Source organism: Felis catus, chromosome A2, assembly GCF_018350175.1.
Source record: "Felis catus isolate Fca126 chromosome A2, F.catus_Fca126_mat1.0, whole genome shotgun sequence".
Classification (NCBI taxonomy): domain Eukaryota; kingdom Metazoa; phylum Chordata; class Mammalia; order Carnivora; family Felidae; genus Felis; species Felis catus.
In genome coordinates, this window is record NC_058369.1 from 15,290,897 (window position 1) to 15,317,813 (window position 26,917).

General features: G+C 45.3%; 1 protein-coding gene across 11 annotated transcripts in view; it reads left to right on the forward strand.

Annotated features, from left to right (window-relative positions):
• LARS2 (leucyl-tRNA synthetase 2, mitochondrial) overlaps window positions 1-26,917 on the forward strand; it is a 195,581-nt gene that overhangs the window by 49,146 nt on the left and 119,518 nt on the right. For all 11 annotated transcript variants that reach the window (XM_045049135.1, XM_045049134.1, XM_045049137.1 and 8 more), the window contains 2 exons: window positions 189-280; window positions 2,743-2,803. In XM_045049135.1, coding sequence (XP_044905070.1) covers window positions 189-280; window positions 2,743-2,803 — 153 coding nt within the window. The remainder of the gene's footprint in view (window positions 1-188; window positions 281-2,742; window positions 2,804-26,917) is intronic.

A 26,917-nucleotide genomic window follows, 5' to 3' on the forward strand; every position in this document is an offset into this window, starting at 1 on the left:
ATCCAGAAAGGGTATGTTAGTAGGAGAGAATGCCTATTTATTGCCCAGAAGACAATGCTGCTAGAGGTTTTATTTATTTATTTATTTATTTATTTATTTATTTATTTATTTATTTATTTTTATTTATTTATTTTTTGATAGAGGTTTTAGCAATCTGCCATGACCGATGTTTCTCTTCTGGGTGCTAGGTCATCAACCCCATGGGATGGGATGCGTTTGGACTGCCTGCCGAAAATGCAGCAATCGAGCGGAATCTACATCCAGACAGTTGGACGCAAAGGTATGTATTTAGAGGCGTATTCAAACACACACAGAAACCTTAAACATGTGTACTAATCTGGGTATGAGAAACAGAGAGCCAAGCAGACCAAACATTGCAGTCTGCCAGGCGATAAACAGCGTCGTGTATATTGGCGTTTGGCTTTTAGCCTGCTGTATTCTTTGCTGAGAAAGGACAAAGAAGGTTTTGGGTATTCATTGATGTGTTCCGTCTGATGCTTTGTTGTTTGCAAAGTTATTCTTCCCCTGAGGATTTGCATTTGGAAGGCAAAAGAAGGAGACGGTTGCGTTTGTTCAATGTCTACAATGCTTCTCCTCTTCTTGACCATAGTGTGAGCTGTATCTGAGTCCCACATTGTAATTTTCTCTGAAAATTCTGTTAATTTTTGCCTTCGCTATGCTAGAGCAAGAGGAACTTAGGCATTCAATGTAGAAATATATGGCCAATATATTTTGGGTATGGCTTTCTCCAAGGGGGGGGACACACTCCCAATTCCACCTGTGCCTCAGGCTTCCACATATATGCGTATCAGCAGTGCCCATCCCTCGTACCAGAACGCAGTGGAATGTTCTGGGCTCACTCCAACAGCCTCTTTCACAAAGATCGGCGGCCCTTCCATACCCCATGCCTCTAGAGATGTAGAAGGGCAGTTCCAGGGCCTGTGTCCACGTCTTTCACCTCCCTTCGCTTTATCTTGCCCAACGCTACATTGCAAAAGCGTCCACTATACCTTTTTTTTTCCTCTTTTTTCTCCTAACCCCCAGCTCCCACTTTTTCCGTTATGGTTAATTCCAGATTAAATGGGAATGATGAAAGAAGGAAGAAAAGGTAGTCAAATAAAGTGGATCAAATATGGCACCAAGTTGACGTAAACGAGACCAATGATCGTGGAGTTATGATCCATGGGCCACATTTGGCCCTGCCTGATTTTATAAATAAAGCTTTATCGGAACACAGCCATACCCATTTGCTTACATATTGGCCGTGGCTGCTTTCATGATACAGGGGCAGAGTTGAGTAGTTGTGACAGACCATATGGCTCACAAAGCTGAAAACATTTCCCATCTGCCCCTTTACAGAAGAAGTTTACCAGCCCCTCCACTAGAAAATAGCAGTTAAGAAGGTGGGGGCGCCTGGGTGGCTCAGCTGGTTAAGCATCCGACTCTTGATCTTGGCTCAGGTCATGATCTCTCAGTTCATGGGATTAAGCCCCACGTTGGGCTGTGTGCCGACAGCACAGGGCCTGCTTGGGATTCTCTCTCCCTCTCTCTCTGCCCCTCCCCCATGCATATTCTCTCCCTTTCTCTCTCTCTCTCTCTCTCCCTCTCTCCCTCTCCCTCTCCTTCTCTCTCTCAATAAATAAACTTGAAACAAAGAAAAGAAGATGGGCGCTGAATCAGGCCACCTCAGTGCAAATCCTATCTTTCCTTGTTAGCCAATCATCTTGAGGAAATTACTTAGCGTCTTTGTGCCTCAGTTTCTCTCTCTGTAAAAGAGCAATAGCCATAGCCCCTACCTCATCTGAATGGGTGAAGATTAAGTGCTCTCTTAGTCAGTTGGCTGCTTTAACAAAAATCCCATGGTCTGGGTGGCTTATACACAGCAGACGTTTATTTCTTGTAGTTGTGGAGGCTGGGAAGTCCAAGACCAAGGTGCCCGCAGATTTGGTGTCTGTGAGGACCCCCCTCCTGGTTCATAGATGGCTATCTTCTCTCTGTGTCCCCACACGACGGAAGGGGCAAAGAAGCTCTCTGGGGTCTCTTTCGTAAGGCACTGAGCCCACTCAGGGGGGCTCTGCCCACAAGACCCAGTCACCGGCCAAAGGCCTCATCTCTAAATACCATCACCTTGGAGGTTAGGTTTCAACCTATGAACTTCGGGGGGACACCAACGTTGTCCGTAGCAAGCACTTTCCTGCAAAATGTCTAGAACAAAATAAAATAAGCTATTGCTGGCTAAGCAGAGATCACCTAGAGAAAAGAAAGACATATTACCTTATTTCCTATTATATGCAAGTTGATTAGTTCACTTCTTTCCTTCTATCTGAATTATTGGACAGTTTTTGATTTTAGCTTTTGACTGATAAGCACTAAACCAGGTTTCTTTCGGATTCCCACAATTTGTACATTAGGGGGTTTTCTCTTCAGTCGATTTTAAACTAATTTAAAGATTTTTTTAAATGTTTATTTACTTGGGGGGGATGCAAGGAGAGAGGGGGACAGAGGGTCTAAAGCGAGCTCTGTGCTGAGAGCAGAGAGGCCGACGCGGGGCTCGAACTCACAGACCGTGAAATCGTGACCTGAGTCGAAGTCGGATGCTTGACCGACTGAGCCACCCAGGTGCCCCCTGGAAACCTTTCGAATAACCTAGACTTCTGCTGCTTCCTTTCACATTCCCAAAGTGCAGTTTGTTTGTGGCTTTCCCCCTTCTGAAAACCTAACCCTCTTCCCTTTGTTTCACAGCAATATTAAACACATGAGGAAGCAGCTTGATCGGCTGGGCCTCTGCTTCAGCTGGGATAGGGTAAGTCCACCCTTTCTCCTGGAAGTTTTTGTTTTATTTTTATTTTTATTTTTTTTTCAACATTTATTTATTTTTTGGGGACAGAGACAGAGCATGAACGGGGGAGGGGCAGAGAGAGGGAGACACAGAATCGGAAACAGGCTCCAGGCTCTGAGCCATCAGCCCAGAGCCCGACACGGGGCTCGAACTCACGGACCGCGAGATGGTGACCTGGCTGAAGTCGGACGCTTAACCGACTGCGCCACCCAGGCGCCCCGGAAGTTTTTGTTTTAACGGAGGTCGTGGTTGCACAGGGGACGATGCACACTTACTTCATGTTCCTCCTCTTTGGGTTGGGAGAGGGCAAGGGAGGGAGGGAAGATTAGCACCCCACAAGTAAAAAATGGTAGTCCCAGAGGATAATCTGCCTGCAAACAAGTAATTTTCTGTGGGATTAAACTAAGAGAGTTAACTTCTTATTTAAGGCCACAGCCGGCTGGAATTTATGTGTGTCAAAAGCTTTACTCAAGGATTTCTCCTCTTCTCTGCAATAATTGAAAAAGACTATTGGAATCTATGTAAACATGATGAACTATCAACCCACTCGGGTTTTTTGAGGTGATTAGGTGTTAAGTTGATTAACCATTTATTTACCTTTGTTCCAAGTTTGAAATTGAGTCTCATAAGAAGCCATAACAATCTGTCACAAACAGCATTTTGGTGTAAAATACTTTCAAACTGTATATGAAACCGATGGAGAATTCTAGATGTGGGAGGAGTTCATGAAGACCACCTGGATGTTAGGGACACCAGCTCTTAGTTAGGAACACCCAGGTCACTGGGAACTGAGGCCTTCAACCCTTTGGCCAAACGCCCACCCCTTAGACACGGATGGTCTGTTAGGTAAGAGAGATTCCTGCCTGCCCCTTCCAATGTCACCGTCCCTTCACTACGGACCCTTCCAATGTCACCGTCCCTCTTAGCGTCTATTTGCTCCACAAAATGACTGAGGTTTGCATTGCTGGGCCTGTCAAGTTCAAGTTCACACCCTCCTCTTCATGAGAAGTGCCTGGAACAAACCTGAATGCGATCTTTCCCTTCTCCTTCAACAATTTCTTAAATAATTGAGATTCAGTGAGTACAGTGAAAAAAAGCAAAAGTCGAACACATTTGAACCAGTCCTTTTTAAATTTTTTATTTAATTTTTTATTTTTGTTAGCTTTAGATAAAGTGATGAGCCAAATCAAGTTCTAATGATTCCTGCCCAGAGCTCTCCAGAGATGAGATTCTAGATTCCTTGAGGGCAGAGATGTTAATCCTCTAGTCCTGTACAGGGACATCAGCCGTAAAGGGTTCAGGATAGTAGTGGATTGTTTTCCTGATTATCGTGGAAGATTAGAAAATACAGAAAAGTAAAAAAAAGAAAAAAAAGGAAAAAAGAAAATACAGAAAAGTCTAAAGAAGAACATAAGAGTCAGTGCGGCTGATTTAACATCCTGGTATGGTTCCTGCATCTTTTATTCTAGAATTATAAACATCTATGTCATTTACTTTTGCAAAGTGGAATTCATGATGCATATTTTTATCTTGCCTTTTTTTTTAACCTACTATTCATGAACATCTTCCCATTTTATGAAATATTCTTCGAAAAAGTGACTTTTTATAAGTGGTATGGTTTCCCGTCTCACAGCTATATAACTTATGCCACCTGTCCCTTATTATCATAACATTTAGATAGATTTAAAAAAAATTTTTTTTTTCAACGTTTATTTATTTTTGGGACAGAGAGAGACAGAGCATGAACGGGGGAGGGGCAGAGAGAGAGGGAGACACAGAGTCGGAAACAGGCTCCAGGCTCCGAGCCATCAGCCCAGAGCCTGACGCGGGGCTCGAACTCACGGGCCGCGAGATCGTGACCTGGCTGAAGTCGGACGCTTAACCGACTGCGCCACCCAGGCGCCCCGAGATTTTAATGTTTTTCTATCAGAAATATGGGTTCTCAATCCCTTTTGTCACATCTGAAGTCCAGAAAGCTCTAAAAACTGAAAAATTTTTAACTCATTTGATTGCAAAACGTGACCCGAACTGGTGTTTATCTCACTTAGAATGGATATCCCTATGTTTTCCTGTAGAAATAGCAATATAGTTGATTACCAGGTATTCTTCTAGACCTTTTTTTTTTTTTGATATCCCAAAAAGCCTTAATTCTGAGACATGTTTGACTGTGAGCATTTCAGGTGAGGGATTTTGAACCGATCGTTCAGTGTTACAGATAAATACACCCCACCACTACCACTGTCTGATGGGCACCTTCCATGGGCCAGGCACCCATAATTATCTCTTTGGGTGCCTAAAAAAGCTCTAAAATGCAGATACTTTTATTGACATCATTTTGTTCTGGCCACTCAAGTGGCAGGGCTTGGCCAGTCCACTGACCCAATTTGACTGTTGTGTTCACCCCCTACTCCTGGGGCAGAAATCTTGGTACACACATTTTCTTATTTCTTTAATGTGAATTCTCAAAAAAAAAAAAAAAAAAAAAAAAAAAGAAAAGCATGGATAAGTTTTAAGACATATAGGTATTTAAACGGAAGCTTAAAAAGTATAATTTGGCTTGTGGTATTTGAAGGTTTGAAGACCATACAAATTTATACTCTCAAGTTACTACATAGATGTTTTCATCTGTATTTCTTTCATTATTAATGATAGGGAGTTATGGTTTTTTGGGTTTTTTTTTTTTCCATGTGTTTAATGGATGTTTGAATTTGGGTGTGTGCGTGTGCGTGTGCGTGTGTGTGTGTGTGTGTGTGTGTGTGTGTGTGTGAGTGAATGATCTAATCGTGTCTTTTGCCCACACAGGTAAGGAGTGTTTGTTCTTTTCATAATGATTTTTATTTTGTTACAGATATTTTTCCTCATTTGCCATTTGCCTTGCATTTTGTTTATAGTGAGATCATTATTAGCATACAGATAGGTCCTTGGAAATAACTTCTTTGAGAATTTTCTTCTTAGTCATTTATGGTTTAAGTTTTACATTGAACTCAACTGTAATTATGTTAGTATAGGATATAAGATAAGGAATGAATATTTTTTTCTAAATAACCAACAATTGCTTCTATTTTATTTCTAAACAGTCCTTTTCTCATTAATTTAAAAGGCTACCTTTAGGGGCTCCTGGGTGGCTCAGTTGGTGAAGCATCCGACTTCGGCTCAGGTCGGGATCTCACAGTTTGTGGCTTTAAGCCCTGTGTCAGGCTCTGTGCTGACAGCTCCGAGGCCAGAGCCTGCTTCAGAGTCTGTGTCTCCCTCTCTCTGCCCCTCCCCTGCTCATACTCTGTCTCTCTGTCTCTCTCTCAAAAATAAATAAATAAAAAAATTAAAAGACATTAAAAAAAATAAAAAGCTACCTTTAGGGGCACCTGGGCGACTCAGTAGGTTGTGCCTCCGACTCTTGATTTCAGCTCAGGTCATGATCCCAGGGTTGTGGGATCGAGCCCTGCCTCAGGCTCTGTCCTGAGCTTAGAGCCTGCTTGAGACTCCCTCTTTCCCTCTCCTCGGCTCGTATTGTCTTTCCCTCTCTCAAACAAAGGCTACCGTTATTATAACTTAGTTCTTTATTTTTTATTATTTTTTTTAACGTTTATTTCTTTTTGAGGGAAAGAGACAACACGAGCAAGAGAGGGCCAGAGAGAGAGGGAGACAGAATCAAAATCAGAGCCTGACGCGGGGCTTGAACTCACGAGTGGTGGGATCATGACCTGAGCTGGAGTCGGATTCCCAACCGACTAAGTCACCCAGAAACCCCTCCTATAACTTAGTTCTTTTATACTGTCATAATACTTAAGTCTGTTTCTGTTCTTTTGACTCATTTATGATATTTATTACTCAACTGTTTATTTATTTATTTTTAAAAACATTTTTTTTTTCAACGTTTATTTATTTTTGGGACAGAGAGAGACAGAGCATGAACGGGGGAGGGGCAGAGAGAGAGGGAGACACAGAATCCGAAACAGCCTCCAGGCTCTGAGCCATCAGCCCAGAGCCTGACGTGGGGCTTGAACTCACGGACCGTGAGATCGTGACCTGGCTGAAGTCGGACGCTTAACCGACTGCGCCACTCAGGCGCCCCACTCAACTGTTTTTAAGTACAGTTGCTTTATGATTGGTTTTAATACTTGGTGGCAGAGGTTTCCTCTTATTGTCTGATGTAACAGTGCCATCTATACTGTCTTGTGTTTGTTTCTTTGATATGTTTTTTTCCTTTAGTATTTTATTTTTTTTACTTTTAGCCCTTATTTGTCGAATTCTTTTGGTACATCCCCTTGTAGATGCCGTTCAAACATAGTTTTAAGTGTCTTTTTTTTTTTTTTTATGTGTCCTACAGTCTGGATTTTGTTTCCTTTTTTTCCTCTAGAGATTTTTTAAAAATATGAATTTTTTTTTTTTATTCTGCCAGAAGGTAGCTTTAAGTTTTTATTATTTTATTTTTTAGAGAGAGTGAGCACGTGGGCACACTAGCAGAGAGGGAGAGGGAGAGAGAATCTTAAGCAGACTCCATGGTCATTGCAGAGCCCAATGTTGGGCTTGATCCTAGGACCCTGGGATCATAGCCTGAGCCCAAATCAAGGGTCAGACGCCATTTTTTCTTTTTTTAAGTTTTTAAAGTTTACTTTTGAGAGAGAGTTCGAGCAGGGGAGGGGGCAGAGAGAGAGGGAGACAGAGGATCTGAAGCTGGCCCTGTGCTGACAGCAGAGAACCCAACCCAGAGCTTGCTGTCACAAACCGTGAGATCGTGACCTGAGCCGAAATCAAGAGTCAGGTGCTTAACAGACTGAACTAAGAGGCCCCTAAGTTGTTTTTGATTTTGTTTTTTTTATGTTTAGTATCAACATAAAAAATAAAACGCTAAGGAACTTAGCAGGCAGTGACACTTCCTACTTTCTAAAACCTATTTTTCAGAGGGTTTTTTTTTTTTTGATATGAGATTTTAGGCCTAATTTATTCTTATATATTTTGTGATCATATATTATTATTATTATTTTTTTTTAGTTTATTTATTTTGAGAGAGAGAGAGTAGGACAAGGGCAGAGATAGAGGGAGAGAGAGAGAATCCCAAGCAGGCTCTGCACTGTCAGCACAGAGCCTGATGTGGGGCTCGAACTCACAAACCTCAAGATCGTGACCTGAGCCCAAGTCAGACGCTTCACTGACCGAGCCACCCCGGCACCCCGATCGTGGATTATTTCTTAAACTTTATGTTTGATATTTGCTTCTAATTTCAAGATCACATTTATAATCATTATTCAAATTGAATTATTCAAATTTAACGGGTTTTAGTCCCTATCAGTAGCCCTTTCAGAGCATGTCTGCCCATTTGTAAAATTTGGATTTGGAAATTGTGGAAAATTCTGACTGGTGCTTTTTCTGACCTCATACATTGTCTTCATAACTTGAGGATGACTTTTCTTTCCTTTCATCTGGGAACAGCAATTTATTGGGGTATGGAATTTTTTTTTCTTTCAAATTTCTGTAGTAGACCTTGATGCCGGATGTACTGTCTTTTTTTTTTTTTTTTAATGATTATACACTTACAGGAAGTTCCCGTGATAGTACAAAGAGAGCCTACGTACCGTTCACCCAGCTTCCCCCTGTGATAACATTTGGTAGGACTACGATATAATATTAAAACCAGGGAACTGAAACTGGCATGACACTTGTAACCAGAGTACGAGTCGTACTCAGATTTCGCCAGGTTTCCTTGCAGTCCCTGGGGTGGGTGCAGTAGGAGCCGTTCTGTGCCGCTTGGTCCCGCGTGGAACTGAGGTCACCGCGACCACCTGACCCGCCGGCCTTTGGCGGGGAAGCCCGAGACCAGTCCGCACGGTGTGTTGGTACTTGTCGTCATCGTGGTGCCCTCATTTGATGCCTGTTGGATTCCTCCCGTCTCCGCCCCTGCTGTTTCCAGTTTCCACCAGAGTGTACCCCAGTTTTAGTCTTTTCACTTGAATTTGGTCCGGTGCTTAGTGAGCCCTTTCGATCCGCAGCCGGGGGTCTTTCCCAGCGGCGGTCTTGTGGCCTCCGGTTCCCGAGAAGCTCAGCCGTCGCCGAGTGCTCTGCTCACTGTCCTCTCTCGGTCGCCTCGTTTCCCTCATTTCCTTGGTCTCTTTGTCCTTCTCTGCCTTTTGGAAGAATTCTCGTGTTTGCTTTCCGCATCGCCGATTTCGGTCTCTATCGAACCGGTGCCGCTTTGTGTGGTTTCTAATGCACATACCGATTTTGCTGTTGTGTTTTCGGATTCAGTCTTATTTTGTCTTATCTCCTTCCGTTCCCCCATTCCCTTTCTGACGCCTCTTCTTCCTTGATTTATTTTCTTCTTCTTTTGCCATCTTATCTCCACAGACCACGTATGTTCAGAAATTTTGAGAATATAAGGAAGTGCTCTTAAAAAATTATGATGTGTGCTTCCTGTGCTGAATCTTTTTAACAAGTAGGAATGCTGTGTTTTCCTTGTCTATTTCCGAGTCTCTTCATAGACACCTCACGGATTTTCTCCTGTATTTCCTGAGTGACCTGGACTGATACATCAAGTGAGGGATCCACCAGCCTGAGGTGAGGGGGAGCGGAAGCTCTTTCCTAGTCCCTGCATCATCCATTTCTTTCCGGGCCTGGGGAGTCCACCCTTCCTGGTGCGTCTTTGCCTTCGGTCTGATCTTTACCACACTTGGGAGGAGTAAAACACATCCCAGATACCCCTGACCCTGACTTCTTTAAAAAAAAAAATTTTTTTTTTTTAATGTTTATTTATGTTTGACAGAGAGAGAGACACAGAGCATGAGCGGGGGAGGGGCAGAGAGAGAGAGAGGGAGATACAGAATCCAAAGCAGGTTCCAGGCTCCGAGCTGTCAGCACAGAGTCTGACATGGGGCTCGAACTCACAGATTGCGAGATCATGACCTGAGCTGAAGTCGGATGCTCAACTGACTGAGCCACCCTGGTGCCTGCCCTGACCCTGACTTCTTGAAGTGCTGCTGAGCCACCACAACCAGAGGGGTCCACTCTGTGGGCTTTCTGCTTGCCCCATGGCCGATTGTCCCCTCAGGACCTTGCCCTTTCTTTTTTCTTTTTTTTAAAAATTTTTAAATGTTTATTTATTTATTTTTTGAGGGAGAGAGAGACAGAGTGCGAGCAGGGGAGGGGCCGAGAGAGAGGGAGACACAGAATCCGAAACAGGCTCAAGGCTCCGAGCTGTCAGCACAGGACATGACGCGGGGCTCGAACTCACAAACGGTGAGATCACGACCAGAGCCCAAGTCGGATGCTTAACCGACTGAGCCACCCAGGCGCCCCAGGACCTTGCCCTTTCAAGTAAGACGTGGCAGAGCCCTGCTTCTCAAGAACCCGGTCGGTTCTGAAGGATGGAGGGCGCTTGAAGGATGGAGGGTTTGGCTTCTGGTGCCTTTCTTCAGTTTGGTTCCTTCTGCCAAAAGTCCTTAACATTTTTGGCACAAGTCCGTGGCACCTTCTGTTGTCTCCAGTACTGATGCAGTCATCTTGTCCCCCATCTTTATATTCTGTTGGCCATTTTAATGGGAGTAATGGAAACACATTTAGATGCCTGTGTTCTTGATGCCCTCTTGCCCAGAAGCCCACCAGTGCTTTTTTTTTTTTTTTAAGTGTATTTATTTATTTAGAGAGAGAGAGCACGAGAGAGCACACGAGCAGGGGAGGGGCAGAGAGAGAGGGAGACAGACACTCCCGGGGCTTGATCTCAGGAACCCCGACTTGAGCCCAACTCAAGAGTTGGATGCTTAACCGACTGAGCCACCCAGGCGGCCCCACTGGTTTTTGATTAAATGTTACAATCTGTTTGGTTATATGGAGCAAAGTCAGGAAGGAGAGGAAGCGTGTATTTAATTGACTAGGCAAACCCGTGCCCTTTACGAGTAACATTCCCAAAGTCTCATAAAAACTGGATAATTCAGCAGATTACCAGGACGTTTAACGGGACAAGTAAACAGGATATTTTAAAGATGAGATTGCTGGGAAATGTCACCTTCCACCGCCAGGTGGAGAAAGCCAACTTGAACTAGGGGCATGGTCTCCCTGGTGAGATGTCCTGGAGGAATGATCCTGAGCTGCATCCTCAGAATTCTTACATAAGACGCTTAATTCTCAGGATTAAAAAAACAAAACAAAACATACATTTCTGGAATCAAGGCATGTCTGGTGAGCCAGAATGAGAATCAGGCTTTGCTGTTAACGTAGCACTGGGTTTCGCTTTTTCAGACGTTATTCCCGAAACAGCTTGGATCATCTTGAGAAAAAGGAAACTAAGAAACCGAAAGCCGAATTTGAATGGCTGAACAGCTACTTAGGGGAAGACTAGAGAGGAAATAAATTCCAAACTGTGCAAAGGAAGGCAGGGATGTGCTTCTTTGTGGGGCGTGCTTTGTGGCCTGACTGGCAGCCATCTTGTGGAGAAGGTGTGGGCTGCATTCTCCTCTCGGGGGTTCAGGGGATGGCCTCGGTGGTCATGAACTGGTCCTAGGGGACGGCCCCGTGAGTTCCTTGTGACAGATAACCCAGTTAGAGGCGAGTGTGTCTCTGACTTCTGTGCCCTCCCTTCTCATGAGTGCCCTGAGGCCCCAGCTGGTTCTAGAGCAGTCCTTGGCCATACATCTTGATCGCAGTAGACTCTGGGGCCCGAGTTTGATCTGGAATCACCTGGATAATTGTTTTAGGGGCAGTCCCTAGGATTTGCTTTCAAACTCAAGACGAGTATAAGAAGGAAAAAGTTCAAGCCAGATGGGAATCAAAGTAATTCCAAAGTCAGGAATCTGCCAGAGGAGGGCTTTATTATTTGACTGTGGTGCTTGCTGAGCAATCCCCAAACACACTCCAACGTGAAATCAAAGCCAAACAAGACAAAACGGAAACGTATTCTAGGACTTGGCATAAATGGTGTTTGGATTAACTTTTCTTATTCTCCTTTACTGGAGTAATCAAGAGTTGATTCTTGCTGAGTTTCTTTACTGTGGAGATCTAGGAATTGTTGTTTTTGTTTTTAAATGTTTTATTAATTTTTGAGAGAGAGACACAGAGACAGCGCACAAACGGGAGTGAGAGAGAGGGAGACAGAATCTGAAGCAGGCTCCAGGCTGTCAGCACAGAGCCCGACCCAGGCTCAAACCCACAAACCGTGAGATCATGACCTGAGCTGAAGTCGGTCGCTTAACCAACTGAGCCACCGAGGCGCCCCTAGGAGGTTTTATTTACATTCATCTTCATTGGATTTTAAATTCCTTTGTCTGATTTCCTTCTTGTATTTCTGGGTTCAGTCTTCTGTAAATGTTTGTGCCCAGTAATAAGACTGACAGCTGTGGCCATCAGTCCCAGCCAGGCCAGGCCAACTCGGGAATTACTGACCCCTAAGAAAGCCCTCCATTGAGGGACACCTGGGTGGCTCAGTTGGTTAAGTGTCCTACACACGGTTTCAGCTCAGGTCATGATCTCACAGTTCGTGGGTTCGAGCCCACATCGGGCTCTCTAGCTGGCGGCAGGGAGCCTGCTTGGGATTCTCTCTCTCTCCCTCTCTCTGCCCCTCCCCCACTCACACTGTCTCTGTCTCTCTCAAAAATAAATAAACTTAAAAAAACAAAAAAGTCATCCATTGAAACAAATGTAAATGTGCTTCCCCAGCTTCCGGAAGGCAGGCTGAGTCTCCCGGCTGGTACAGGAGGCGCCAACAAATTGCCCTCTATCAGAATTTTTACCAGGACAGGCTTTTGGTGCCTTCAAGCTTTTGCATGTTTTATCTGTCAGCGCTGCACAGCCTCCATAAAGTAGGGGGGCTGCTGGGGTTTCCATGGCATTTCCACCCCGCGCACTGGTCTCTCCATCTTTCTCCACTTTCACTGTCCTTTTTCCACTCCCTTGTTGGCTCTCACCTCTTTCTTTGACTTCCCTGCTTTCCTTTCCAATGCTGTCCTCCTCTCTTCTCTCTCTCCTCTTTCTCTCTCTCTCTCTTTTTTTAATATATTTTTTATTATGGAAAAATTCCAGCTTGCGCTCAGAGTGTCATAGAGAACCCCGAGGCGGTCATCACTCAGCCTCAACAGTAGCTGTTTTGTGACCAGTCTTATTTCATCCTTACCCTCCGCTCTGAATTACTTTGCAGCCAGCAAGAGGTCAGATAACTTTGTCTGTAAAGAATTCAGTATCTAGGGGCGCTTGGGCGGCTCAGTCAGTTGAGTGTCTGACTTCCACTGAGGTCATGATCTCACAGTTCATGAGTTCGAGCCCCGCGTCGGGCTCTGCGCTGACAGCTCAGAGCCTGGAGCCCGCTTCGGATTCTGTGCCTCTCTCTCTCTCTCTCTCTCTCTCTCTCTCTCTCTCTGCCCCTCCCCCGCTCATGCTCTGTCTCTCAAAAATGAATAAACATTAGGGGCGCCTGGGTGGCACAGTCGGTTAAGCGTCCGACTTCAGCCAGGTCACGATCTCGCGGTCCGTGAGTTCGAGCCCCGCGTCAGGCTCTGGGCTGATGGCTCAGAGCCTGGAGCCTGTTTCCGATTCTGTGTCTCCCTCTCTCTCTGCCCCTCCCCCTTTCATGCTCTGTCTCTCTCTGTCCCAAAAATAAATAAACGTTGAAAAAAAAAATTAAAAAAAAAAAATGAATAAACATTAAAAAAAAAAAAGAATTCAGAATTCAGTATCTATTGCTAGAAGATGAAGGGGCTCGCTCTTTCCTCCTTTCTTCCCTCCTTTCTTTCTTTCTTTCTTTCTTCCTTCACATTTCTGTTGTCACGCCTGAAACAATGAAGGACAACCCCCTCACGTCATGAGTTTCCAGCCATTTGGCCCGTTGCCTGGTTGCCTTGTAAATTCTTGTTTCCACCGGCGGCGTTCGTCTGCCTGCACTCCTCTTGCTGGTGCTTGTTCGGCTGTGTTTCTGCCCCACCCCCACGTGGTTATCGCGGCACCCTCTTTTCTGTGCAAGACACACCAGCCCTTTGGCCCATCCCGGCAGGAGTGTCCTTCCAAAGGCAGCGTGATTGGTATGATCACAAAGTGAAAATTATGTCTCCTTGCGGGCCCTTGACCATGGCATTTTGTTTACGTAGAGGACCCGGACATCTGATAGGGAGGAGTAAACTCCAGGAAATAATGAAATTTTAGAAGAGTTGAACGAATAGCTTAAAACAAAAAGAACTTGGGGGCAAGTGAGCGTCTTGAAACCCTGGCTGGGAAGAGTCCCGTTGCGAGAGCGGGAGCCTGGGAGCCGTGGTTGCCTTGGCAACGTGTCGCAGGCGCGCAAAGTGGCTCTCCCGATCTTTCCAGTCCTTCCGGAGGTGAAGCCGCTTGTCTGGCAGAGGGGGCAAATTCACCTTTTTCCAGGGGTTTTCCTCCGGGTGGGAGGGCAAAGGGGCTGGCTGCCTCTGCTTTAGCTCTCGCGGGTTGGCATTTCCCCTTACAGTGCCTACTGTTTTACAGGGACGTTGGTGCTGGGGCCTGAGGGTTAGTGCTCAGGACTGCGGTCACCTCGAGGTTGGGAACCACATCTCTGTGTGACTACGGGGCACACGAGCCTCTGACCTCCTGCAGAGCCACGCTAGTCCGGGACTTACAAGTCTGTGTTCCTTGTGCGTCTTTGGACTCTCCAGCCCTGACTATAGATGGAGGTCTCCTGGGCCCCTCTGTCAATTTAGTTATTCAAGGAAGTCGCTTGTTTTATCGAGTCCCCACGGGTGGTCACGAGCCCAGGCAGGCCATCCCTGTCAGGGACGCACACCCTGGCCAATGGCAGTAGAATTGCCCACTGGTTTCAGAGGCCTGGATTTTGGTGACGGGTCTTGCCTTTCACATATGGTGGGCATGATCTCTTGCCCCTCTGAGCCCCACCTTCTCTCCAAAGGAATGTTTCTTAAGGTTATTGAAGGGATGACCCTTCGATCACTCTCTAAATGCCTTAGAAAACAAGAGTGCAAAAGCTTTCTCTCCACAGGGGCGCCTGGGTAACTCAGTCGGTTAAGCATCCAGCTCTTGGTTTCAGCCCAGGTCATGATCTCGACAGCTTGTGAGATCCGAGCCGAGCCCCAAGCCCCTCGTTGGGCTATGCCCTCGCAGGGCAGAGCCCGCTTGGGGTTCACTCTCTCTCGCTCTCTCTGCCCCTCCTCTGCTCATGCAGGCAAGCTCTCTCTCTCTCTCAAAATAAATAAATAAACAAACAAAAAAACCGCCACAAAAAACCTTTCTCTCCACATCTGAATCAGGTCTCCCGATCAGTCTTGCACACCAGCCAGGTACAACCTTTGATAGAATGAGTGCCTGTAGTTGTATGGACACACTGGACTTTTAAGCGTGTTGGGAAGCAATATCTAGAAGATCTTAAAGGTGAAATTGTTACTCCATGAAATAACAAGGATTATTTATATGTGTACTTATCCAGTGGTTGTTAAACTCTGTGAGCCTCAGAATCACCAAGAGAGCTTGTTAAGCCCAGATTTCTGGGCCCCACTGCCAGGGTTTCTTATGTAGTAGATCTGTGATTTTGTTTTTCTGTTCAGAAAAAAGGATCTTAGGCATGACCGTGCTCCCAAACCTTATTAGTTAGGAATCAAAATACAGGCCTACCTTCAATTATTTCTGGCATAAAGTAGAGCGTAAGTGAATAATAAAAACAAACTATGAGAAAGCTGGCAATGTTTTTGCAAATACAGGAAGTATTTTTACAACTTCTTTAATCGTGCGATATTATACATGTATAGACTAGAGCATAAAACATGTTTGTAGAGCGACCACCTAGGTTACAGACTAAAAGTCTGCCAACACCCAGTTCTCTGTGTGCCCTTTTCTTTTAAAAAAATTTTTTTAAGTGTTTTATTCATTTTTTGAGAGAGAGAGAGAGCTGGGGGAGGGGCAGCGAGAGAGAGAGAGAGAGAGAGAGAGAGAGAGGAAGACACAGAGTCTGAAGCAGGCTCCACGTTGGCAGCACAGAGCTCCATGTGGGGCTTGAATTCATGAGCTGTGAGATCACGACCTGAGCCGTAGTCAGACGTTTAATTGACTGAGCCACCCAGGTGCCCCTGTGTGCCCTTTTCTGTTCACACCTTTGTCTCTCCTGCTGCAGGAACCACTGTTCTGACATCTGTGACCGTCACTGCCTGGATTGCAGTGTAGTTTTACCACCTACACAGGTGTTTTATACTCTTTTTTTAAAAAAAAATTTTTTTTTTCAACGTTTATTTATTTTTGGGACAGAGAGAGACAGAGCATGAACGGGGGAGGGGCAGAGAGAGAGGGGGACACAGAATCGGAAACAGGCTCCAGGCTCTGAGCCATCAGCCCAGAGCCCGACGTGGGGCTCGAACTCACGGACTGCGAGATCGTGACCTGGCTGAAGTCAGACGCTTAACCGACTGCGCCACCCAGGCGCCCCTACACAGGTGTTTTATTTTTTTATTTATTTATTTTTTTAATTTTTTTTTTCAACGTTTATTTATTTTTTTGGGACAGAGAGAGACAGAGCATGAACGGGGGAGGGGCAGAGAGAGAGGGAGACACAGAATCAGAACCAGCCTCCAGGCTCTGAGCCATCAGCCCAGAGCCTGACGCGGGGCTCGAACTCCCGGACCGCGAGATCGTGACCTGGCTGAAGTCGGACGCTTAACCGACTGCGCCACCCAGGCGCCCCTACACAGGTGTTTTATTTTTTTATTTATTTATTTTTTTAATTTTTTTTTTCAACGTTTATTTATTTTTTTGGGACAGAGAGAGACAGAGCATGAACGGGGGAGGGGCAGAGAGAGAGGGAGACACAGAATCAGAACCAGCCTCCAGGCTCTGAGCCATCAGCCCAGAGCCTGACGCGGGGCTCGAACTCACGGACCGCGAGATCGTGACCTGGCTGAAGTCGGACGCTTAACCGACTGCGCCACCCAGGCGCCCCTACACAGGTGTTTTAAATAGTTACGTAAATGAACTCATGTAGTAGGGGTTTTTTTTTTAATTTATTTTTTATTTTTATTTTTTTAAGTTTCTTTAGAGAGAGAGACAGAGACAGAGACAGAGACAGTGTGTGAGCAAGGGAGGGGCAGAGAGAGAGGGAGAGAGAGAATCCCAAGCAGGCTCCGTGCTGCCAGTGCAGAGCCCGACACGGGGCTCGAATCCCGTGAACCACGAGATCGTGACCTGAGGTGAAATCAAGAGCCGGGTGCCCAACTGACTGAGCCACGCAGGTGCCCCCATTGCAATTTTTATCCCAGACAGTTCCCCTGTATTGGTTTTCTATTGCTACCATGAAAATGACCACAAACTTAGCATCTTAAAACAACACGAATGTATTATCTCACAGTTTCAGTGAGGCCAGCAGCGAGGAGTCTGCAGACCTGTGTTCCTTGTCAGACCTGCGTACCTCATTCGGGGTGTTGACTGAATCCACTTCCTTGGTGGTCGTAGGACCAGGTATTCATGCGTTTGCTGGTGCTCAGCGGGGGACCGGGGTTTTCTTCTTTGAGGTTGCCCACACTCCTCCTGTTCCCTCCATGTGGCTCCCCCCGCAACGTGATTGGGTCCCTCTCATGCTTCCAGTCCCTCTGACTTCCCTTTTTGCTGTGTCTCTGACTGCAGCCAAAGAAAGATCTCTGCCTTTACCAGCCCATGTGATTCCATCGGGCTCACCTGCATAATTTAGGATACTCTTCCCATTTCAACTGCACCTGCAGAATTCTTTCAGCTACTAAGCTAACATGTTCACATGTCCAAGGGGTTAGGGAGTGGACATTCTACTGACCACATTACAAGTCTCAGTGGATTTTAAAACATAGATATCATGCGAGGTGTTTTCTCCGGCCACAAGAGGAAATTAAACGACACATTCTTGAACGAGCAGTGAGTCAAAGAAACCACAGAGACATTAGAAAATACTTCAAAACAAATGCACAAGGGAACACAACCTACCGATACTTCTGGGATGCGCCAAAAGCAGCGCCCAGGGGGACATTTATAGCTACACGTGCTTACATTGAAACATGAAAAAGATGGGGCGCCTGGGTGGCGCAGTCGGTTAAGCGTCCGACTTCAGCCAGGTCACGATCTCGCGGTCCGTGAGTTCGAGCCCCGCGTCGGGCTCTGGGCTGATGGCTCAGAGCCTGGAGCCTGTTTCCGATTCTGTGTCTCCCTCTCTCTCTGCCCCTCCCCCGTTCATGCTCTGTCTCTCTCTCTGTCTCAAAAATAAATAAACGTTGAAAAAAAAAGGAAAAAAAAAAAGAAACATCAAAAAGATGGCAGATCAGCAGTCGAACTTACAACTGAAGGAAGTAGACAAAGGAGAACAAACTAAATCCAAAGCTAGCGCAAGGAGGGAAATAATACAGTTCAGAGCAGAGATCAATGAAATAGAGAATAGAAAAGCAGGAGAGAAAACCAACAAAACCGGAAGTTGGGTCTTCCAAAAGGTTGACAAAATTGACAAACCTTTGGTAAGAATTTGTTAAGAAAGAAAAAGAAAGACTCTGATTACTAAAATTGGATAATGCAGATGAAATGGATGAAGTCCTAGAAACAAAACCTATCAAAACTGAACACACACAAAAAATAGGAAATCTCAACAGACCTCTGACTCTGAAGGAGATTGAATCAGTCATCAAAAGTCTCCAAACTAAGAAAAGTCTGGATGGCTTCATCGCTGAATTCTGCCAGTGTGGGAGCAGAAGGGTCCAAGCCACAGGAGTTTCTGTCCTGATAGAACTGGAATGGGCCAGTCTTTTGGCATGTTTATCATCGCAGAAGCTCATGGGACCTCCTTGTTCAAGAGTTTTTATGGAGCTTAATCTCCAGCTCCCCCCATCCCTTCTCCTTTCCAGAGGTTGGTTGTGTGGCTGAAAGTCCTAGCCCTCTATCTTCCCCATCCTGAGGCTATCTAGGGTCCCCTCCCCCTCCCAGTCACCTCATTAGCATAAGCTCCCTTAGGCTACAAATGACAAAACAAAACAACTATCAGGAAATTCTAAGGATTTTCAGAGCTTTGTCCCAACAATGGGGACAGATATTTTACAAATATATTTTTTTTTCAAAAAAAAAAATTTTTTTTTTAACGTTTATTTATTTTTGAGACAGAGAGACACAGAGCATGAACGGGGGAGGGTCAGAGAGAGAGGAAGACACAGAATCTGAAACAGGCTCCAGGCTCCGCGAGATCGTGACCTGAGCCGAAGTCGGACGCTTAACCGACTGAGCCACCCAGGCGCCCCACAAATATATTTCTTATTATATCACAGATTTCAATTCTAGAGGTTTGTTTTAGGGCCCAGAATATGATCTGTCTTAGCATCTGTTTTGATAATAATGTGGATTTGGCTATTGTTGGATAAAGTGTTCTGCAAATATCAATTAGGTTCTGTTGGATGATAATGAGTTCTTCCAGTTCCTGTTGAATTCTATCATTTGTTTTGAGAGGAGCATTGAAGTCTTCACCTATAATTGTGGATTTTTCCATTCTCCTCTCAGTTTTGGCAGTTCTTCACATATTTTACAGTTCTGCTGTTTGGTGCATATACATTTAGGATTGCTATGTCTTCTTGGTGATTTGCCCTTTTATCATTGTGTGATGCCCGTCTCTGTCACTGGTAATTTTCTTTGCTCTGAATTCCACTTTACATTTTACTTTGAAGTACGTGAAATATACTGAAAATATAGTAACTCTTCTCTCTCTCTCTCTCTCTCTCTCTCTCTCTCTCTCTCTCTCTCTCTCTCTTTTTAGAGAGAAAGAGTGTGTGAGTGGGGGAAGGGCAGAGACAGAGAATCTTAAGCAGGCTCCATGGTCAGCACAGAGCCCAGTGTGGGGCTTGATCCCATGACCCTGGGATCATGACCTTGAGCCGAAATCAAGAGTCAGACACTCAACTGACTGAGCCACCCATTTGCCCCTCGCCACTCTTCGTAGTCTATTTTATCTTACATTAATAAAGCCTTTCTTCCTTTCTTTTGATTAATTTCTTTTGATATACATGGTATATCTTTTTCAATCCTTTGATTTTCATTGTACTTTTTAACAGAATACAGTTGTTTTGTTTTTAAAAACCAGTTCTGCCAAACTCTTTTAATTGGTATATTTGCGCCATTTATACTTAATGTAATTATTGGTACGTTGTGACTCAATTCTGACAGTTTATTTTCTGGTTTCTTCTATTTTTTTGTTTCTCTGTTTTCTTTTTCTGCCTTTCTATGAATTACTTGAGTGTTTTTTAGATTTCCACTTAGATTTATCTATAGTTTTTTGTTTGTCTTTAGTGTAGCGTGTATAGCTTTTTTAGTTGTTGCTCTAGGTGTTATATAACATGTATAATGTATCACAGTTCACTGGTATGATCATTTTACCAGTTTGAATGAAATGTGGAAACCTTACTTTCCTTTACTCTTCCCCATTTGTAATATATTCAGAAAACTCAAGAGAAAGTCTATTGTATTTACCCATCTTTTTGCTTTTTTCTTTGTTCTTCATTCCTGATGTTTCAAGATTCCCTTTTTTATCATTTTCTTTCTACACAAAGAACTTCCTTCAACCATTCTTTAAGTGTAGTTTTGCTCGTAACAAATTCTCTTAATTTTTCTTAATGTGAGAATGTCTTGATTTCCCCTTCGTTCTTCAAGGATAATTTCACTGGATATCCAACTCTAGGTTGACCGTTCTTTTCTTTCAGCACTTGAAAAATGTGCCATTTCTTTTTGGCCTCTATGGTTTCAGATGAGAAATCTGCTGTCTTGTGTATTGTTTTCTCCATATAGGTAATGCAGTATTTCTGTCAGGCTGCTTTCAAGGTTTTCTTCCTTATCTTTAGTTCTCAGACATTTGATTATGATTTGTTTTGGAGTGGATTTCTTTGAATTTGTCTTGTTTGGAGTTTCATTCAGTTTCTTGAATATGGAGGTTTAAGTTGTTTTTCTAAATTTGAGAAGATCTCAACCATTATTTCCTAAAATACTTTTTCAGTTCCATTTTCTTTCTTCTCTATTTGTGAGATGCCAATGACTTGAATATTAGATCTTTTGTTATCCTCCCACATGTCCCTCAGGCCCTGTTCATTCTGGGGCTTGGGGAAGGGAGGCTCTGTTTATTTTTCTCCAGTCTGTTATTTCTCTTTTGTTCAGATTAGATAAGTTCTGTCTTCAAGTTCATTGATTCTTTCCTATGTCCCCTCCATTCTGATGGTGAGCCCATCCTTTGAGCTTTTTATTTCAGTTCTTTTATTTTCTAGTCCTAAAATTTCCATTTGGTAAATTATTTTTTTAATGTAATTTGTTTTTTTAAATTTACATTCAAGTTAGTTACCATATAGTGCAACAATGATTTCAGGAGTAGATTCCTTAATACCCCTTACCCATTTAGCCCATCCTCCCTCCCGTAACCCCTCCAGCAACCCTCTGTTTGTTCTCCATATTTAAGAGTCTCTTATGTTTTGTCCCTCTCCCTGTTTTTATATTATTTTTGCTTCCCTTATGTTCATATGTTCTGTCTTAAAGTCCTCATATGAGTGAAGTCATTTGATATTTGTCTTTCTCTGACTAATTTCACTTAGCATAATACCCTCTAGTTCCATCCACGTAGTTGCAATTGGCAAGATTTCATTCTTTTTGATTGCCGAGTAATACTCCGCTGTGTGTGTGTGTGTGTGTGTGTGTGTGTGTATACCACATCTTCTTTACCCATTCATCCATTGATGGATATTTGGGGTCTCTTTCCATATTTTGGCTATTGTCAATAGCACTGCTATAAACATTGGGGTGCACGTGTCCCTTCGAAACAGCATACCTGTATCCCTTGGGTAAATACCTAGTAGTGCAATTGCTGGGTTGTAGGGTAGTTCTATTCTTAGTTTTTTGAGGAACCTCCATACGGTTTTCCAGAGTGGCTGCACCAGTTTGCATTTCCACCAGCAGTGCAAAAGAGATCCTCTTTCTCCGCATCCTCGCCAACATCTGTTGTTGCCTGAGTTGCTAATGTTAGCCATTCTGACAGGCGTGAGGTGGTATCTCATTGTGGTTTTGATTTGTGTTTCCCTGGTGATGAGTGATGTTGTGCATTTTTCCATGTGTCTGTTTGCCATCTGGATATCTTCTTTGGAGAAGTGTCTGTTCATGTCTGTGCTGACAGCAGAGACCCTGATGTGGGGCTTGAAACCATGGACTGTGAGATCATGACCTGAGCCAAAGTCAGATGCTTAACCAACTGAGCCACCCAGGTGCCCCTGAAGAATTCCTTTAAGAGCCTGGATCTTATTTACCTTGTATATTAACAAGGATATTCTCTGGTACTGCTCCCGTGGGGAAAGGTGGGGCACTGCCTCTCTACTTCTAGCTAGATGTGGAAGTCTAGGATCTCCAGGTGGCCATCACTGACACTCTGGAGAAGGAGGACCTCCTCGTTCCAGCTAGGCAGGGTTAGGAGTATAGACTCCCCACTAGATCCCTGCTGATACCGCTCTGACTGGGAAAGGGGACATTGTTACTGTCCCATATGGACTCCATTGGCATCATGGAGGGGTGGCCTTGACACCACTGAGCGGGGATGGACTTCCTGACTCTCTAGGAGTCTTCCTGACTCCTCTGACACTCTGCCCTCAGGGAGAGGGAGGGATACTTCATTACTGCTGATTGGGGTAGAAGTCCAGACACCCTCTGTGGTCTCCACTGTCACCGCCAAGGAGGAACGTTCGTTAATGTCCAGTAGGGGTAGAAGTCTCGGCTCTCTACTAACTTCCTCTGACACCACCCTGCCACAGAGTTTGGGGTGCCTTGCTGTAGCCCCCCAACATTGTAAGTCCAGGCTCCCCACTAAGCCTCTGCTGGTGCAGGTGGGGCTGCCATTTTTTTCTGTGGTGTTGGCTAGAGTAGGGCAGTTGTTGTCTACATTTTCTTTCTTGCTGGGTGGTCTCTTCCTGGTATTCCAGCTAGGGAGAGCAGGCTTTTGTTTTTCCTCCGTTTCTTTTTTTAATTTTTAATTTTTTAAACTTTTGCTTGGCACTCCCCGACAGCTCTGGGTTACTGGTTTAGTCAGCTGCAATTCTGGGACTTACGAGGCATGAAGACGATCCACGGAGCTCCTGGCCGCGCCATTCCTCGGGTGCTAAGGTCTTTAACTGCTCTGCCTTCTCTTTTTCGGTTTTCAGAGTCTTATGTTTGTTTTATAGATGTAACGAGCAGGGTGTTGTACCTCGTGAAAAGAAGAGGGGAAAAAGTACATCCGTGCCGTCTTCCTACAAGAGGTGGCATATAGAGTGTTAAAAATCTCCCCACCTCCTGTGAGACTCTGATCTGTGCTTCCCTGCCCCTTACCCTTCCCTTAAAAACCATCGGACTAAAAGGTATTCAAGATAATTTGCTACACTGGTTTTTTCTAAGTTTACGGCTTTATTTCTCGGCCCGTGCCACATGTGACAGGTGTCAAGCTGTGACAGGCTTCTATTGCTCATTGTTTCTGGAGCTGGTGGGCGGCGGAGCAGCTCATCTTGCACACTGCCGTCACCGTGCTGCATCCGTGGAATTGATGAACTGATATTTCCTCCTTCTCTGGACCCATGCCCGTGTCTAACAAATAGCCTTCCTACTATTCAGGAAACCTGGAGAAGCCACGTCTCAAAATACCTTTCAGGTGAACTCTGTCCTGTGAATCCTGAAATTTTCAAAACCGTTGCAGATAAAATTAATGTTCTTTCGTCCCGGGGAAAATGGAACAGTTGCTGGGAGCTGGTTTGGCTCGGATGGTTGAAATCCTGGCAGCTGACCAAGCAGACGGATAACAAATTGCAATTCAAACCCATTAGTCTCATCTGCAGTTTAATGGAGGGCTTTCTGTTCCCAACTGGCTAGTTAGAAAAGCTGTCTGGATTGTTAGACCGCCACCACGGAACCCTTGTCGGCTGGCAAAGAACAATTACCCAGAAGTTAAGCAAATTGTTGCTTCTTGTCCGCCCGACTATGGGTAGTTGTCAGGACCTTGTGTGGTTTGTGTCGGGAGAGAGCATTTAGGTTCCCCATGAAAATGATAGTGCTCAGAAAATAATGGTCAAGAAAATAGCTAGAAGAGGAGCTCACTGAGCGAGCTGATTTCGGTTCGGAAAGACAGTGCGAGTTGTCTTTAACACCGCAAAGACCATGATTTTGCTTCCGTTAATACTCATTCCCTAAATTGGCCTCAAGAGCACGAAGAACGTGAGCCTTCCAGATTACGTGAGACTTTAGCCGCAGCCCTAGATTTGAAAAACACGACCTTTCCAAGTAAAACGCGTGTTCTAGAAAAGCACAGGGCCTACCTAGCATTTGCCATCTCCGGTTCTCATGTAGTGCTCATTTCCAGTGTAAAGTGGGCCCTGCGATGAAGGAGCATAATTACCCGAAAAATGAGCTCTTAGGCAAATGGTAGGTTCGTGATTAATTAATTACCCGGATATTAACACCTGTTCCCTCCACTCTGCACCAGAGAGGAGAACAGGGAAGGCAAGGGAGGCCAGGGGTGGAGGCTGGGCAAGGGTGGAATTGAACAGATGGTCGAAGGAAGAGGAACGAGAGGGAGTGGCCAGCGGGCGTCTGGGGGAATAACAGTCTGGCAAGGAGGAAGGGGCGGCCCTGCAGCCGAGGAGGGGGAGCCACCGGCCAGGCCTGTACACGACCCCCGGCCTTTCCCTGGTGATGGGAAACGGGCGAAGGAATGGAAATCAAGCAGAACCTGCTGGAAGGGACGATGCGCCGGGAGTGAGGGTGGGTGGCGGACTGCCTCCCTTTCCCCCCACGCGAATGGGAATGAGCGGGGATGACGTATGAGAGACACTTTGTGTCAAGGGAGGACAGGCCACGAGGAGGCCCGCTGTAGGGGGCCCCAGTCTTCTGAGCGACGGAGGAGAGGGCTCCGTGCCGCCAACCCAGTGCGGGTGGGTAGCCGGTGCCCGGTAAACGTCTGTGGAATAATTCAGTGAGTGAACGAACAAATGGGACCTCCGTGGGGTGGAAGACCCATCCCTTCTGTTCTCTGTGCCACCATTTTCTCTCTGTCGCCCTGGCCGATTACCGAGTCCCTTAGGACAAGGGTCGGAGACCCTTAGCGAATGGGTTTTCACGGGTGGATCAAATGAGAAAAAAACACAGAATTCAGAGCCAGCCTTATATACCAGGGAGCTGAGAAACCAATCTCAACGGATTTTTTTGTTTTTAAATCGTCATTTGTTTGACATTGTGGATGTTGCTAATGGACATAAACATGGTGTGTGTGTTTGTTTTGCCTTGGAAGTTGGAAGGTTCTGCATACAGGTATCTTATTAGAGCACTTCGTGTGGTGGGAATTGGGGCATTTCTCATGTGAACCCATACTTAGCAAAATTTAGTATGAATAAACCAGACTGCTTCTAAGAATAAATATGCTACTCTTTTAGAAAGCCTATTATGTTTAAGAAAATTAGCAAGGGCTCTGTCTCAAGGCTTTCTTTCTTTCTTTTTTTTTTAATATAGTGACACTTGACCACCTGAATTTTGTTATATTTGTTGCTTTAATGAAGATTTTTTTTTTAAGTTTATTTATTTATTTTGAGAGCGTGAGAGAGCGCACACATGTGTGCGTGGGTGGGAGAGGGGCACAGAGAGAGAGAGAGAGAGAGAGAGAGAGAGAGAGAGAGAGAGAGAATAGCTCAAGCAGGCCCCGAGCTGTCAGCACAGCCCAACATGGGGCTCTAACTCACGAACTGTGAGATCCTGACCTGAGCGGAGATCAAGAGTCAGATGCTTAACCACTTAACTGGTTGAGTCACCCAGGCGCCCTGCTGTAATGAAGGTTTACAGAGTACCTGCTGGGCACCCATCCTGAGCCAGACAGTACTGGCAAGGCAAGCTGACCCTTTTCAGATAACCTTGATCCTCACAACAGTTTCCAGATGAGGAAAGTGAGACCCAGGGGGACGAGCCATTTGTCCAGGGTCACCAGCGAGTCCACAGCAGACCCATGGACAGAGTCCGGGGCTCAGACTGCGGGCTTCAGCCTGCCAACCCCATGCTCCTGCTGGATAGCACCTTCCATCTGCCATCAGGAGCTGACAGCCTGTCTGGGAAAGTGAACAAAACTCGAGGACCAAACTCATAGGGGCAAAAAATCCGTTGGGTCCTAAAAGAGGGACGGATATATACTTGGCATTTCAGAGTCAGGTAGAATACAGGGCACTAAGCCTCCCTGGCATACCCCGTGGCCTGGGAAGCCCACCAATTGTCCCCCCACACTGTGGGGAGGGGGACTCAGTGATTCTTGGATGCACTCGGGGACCCACGTTCTCATCTTCGTGCTGGGCGTCTGCCTGGTGTGTCACCTGTGTTTTCTGATTTAGTCCTCACGTCCATCCCAGGATTTGGTCCGGTTATTGACCCCTTCTACCAACGTATTAGTTAGCTATTGCCGCATAACAAACCGTCCCCAAATATAGCAACTTAACACAGTAAGTATTAGTTACTTCACATTTCCTGCGGGATAGGAATCCAGGTGTGGCTTAACTGGGTCCTCTGGCACAGGTTTCCTTGTAAGGCTGTCACCAAAGTGGAGGTCTCCTCAAGAACTGTAAAATTGTAAGCTAGGGGCGCCTGGGTGGCTCAGTCGGTTGAGTGTCTGACTCCGGCTCAGGTCATGATTTCGCAGTTCGTTGGTTCAAGCCCCGTGTTGGGCTCTGTGCTGACAGCTCAGAGGCTGGAGCCTTCTTTGGATTTTGTATTTCCCTCGCTCTCTGCCCTTCCCCCGTTCGTGCTCTCTCTCTCAAAAATAAATAAAGATTAAAAAACATTTTTTTAAACCTGTAGGCTAATTCTAAGTAATACACAGTCACTGTATGAAATCAGTGAAGTTAAGAAAAAATTATTTTAATATTTATTTTTGAGAGAGGGAGAGAAACAGAGCACAAGCAGGGGAGGGGCAGAGAGAGAGGGAGACACAGAATCTGAAGCAGGCTCCAGGCTCTGAGCTGTCAGCACAGAGCCCGATGTGGAGCTTGAACTCACAAGCTGGGAGATCATGACCTGAGCCGAAGTTGGATGCTTAACTGACTGAGCCACCCAGGCGCCCCTGAAATTGGTGAAGTTTAGAAAACTGTTTATAGTTTTGAGAAAATCACCCAT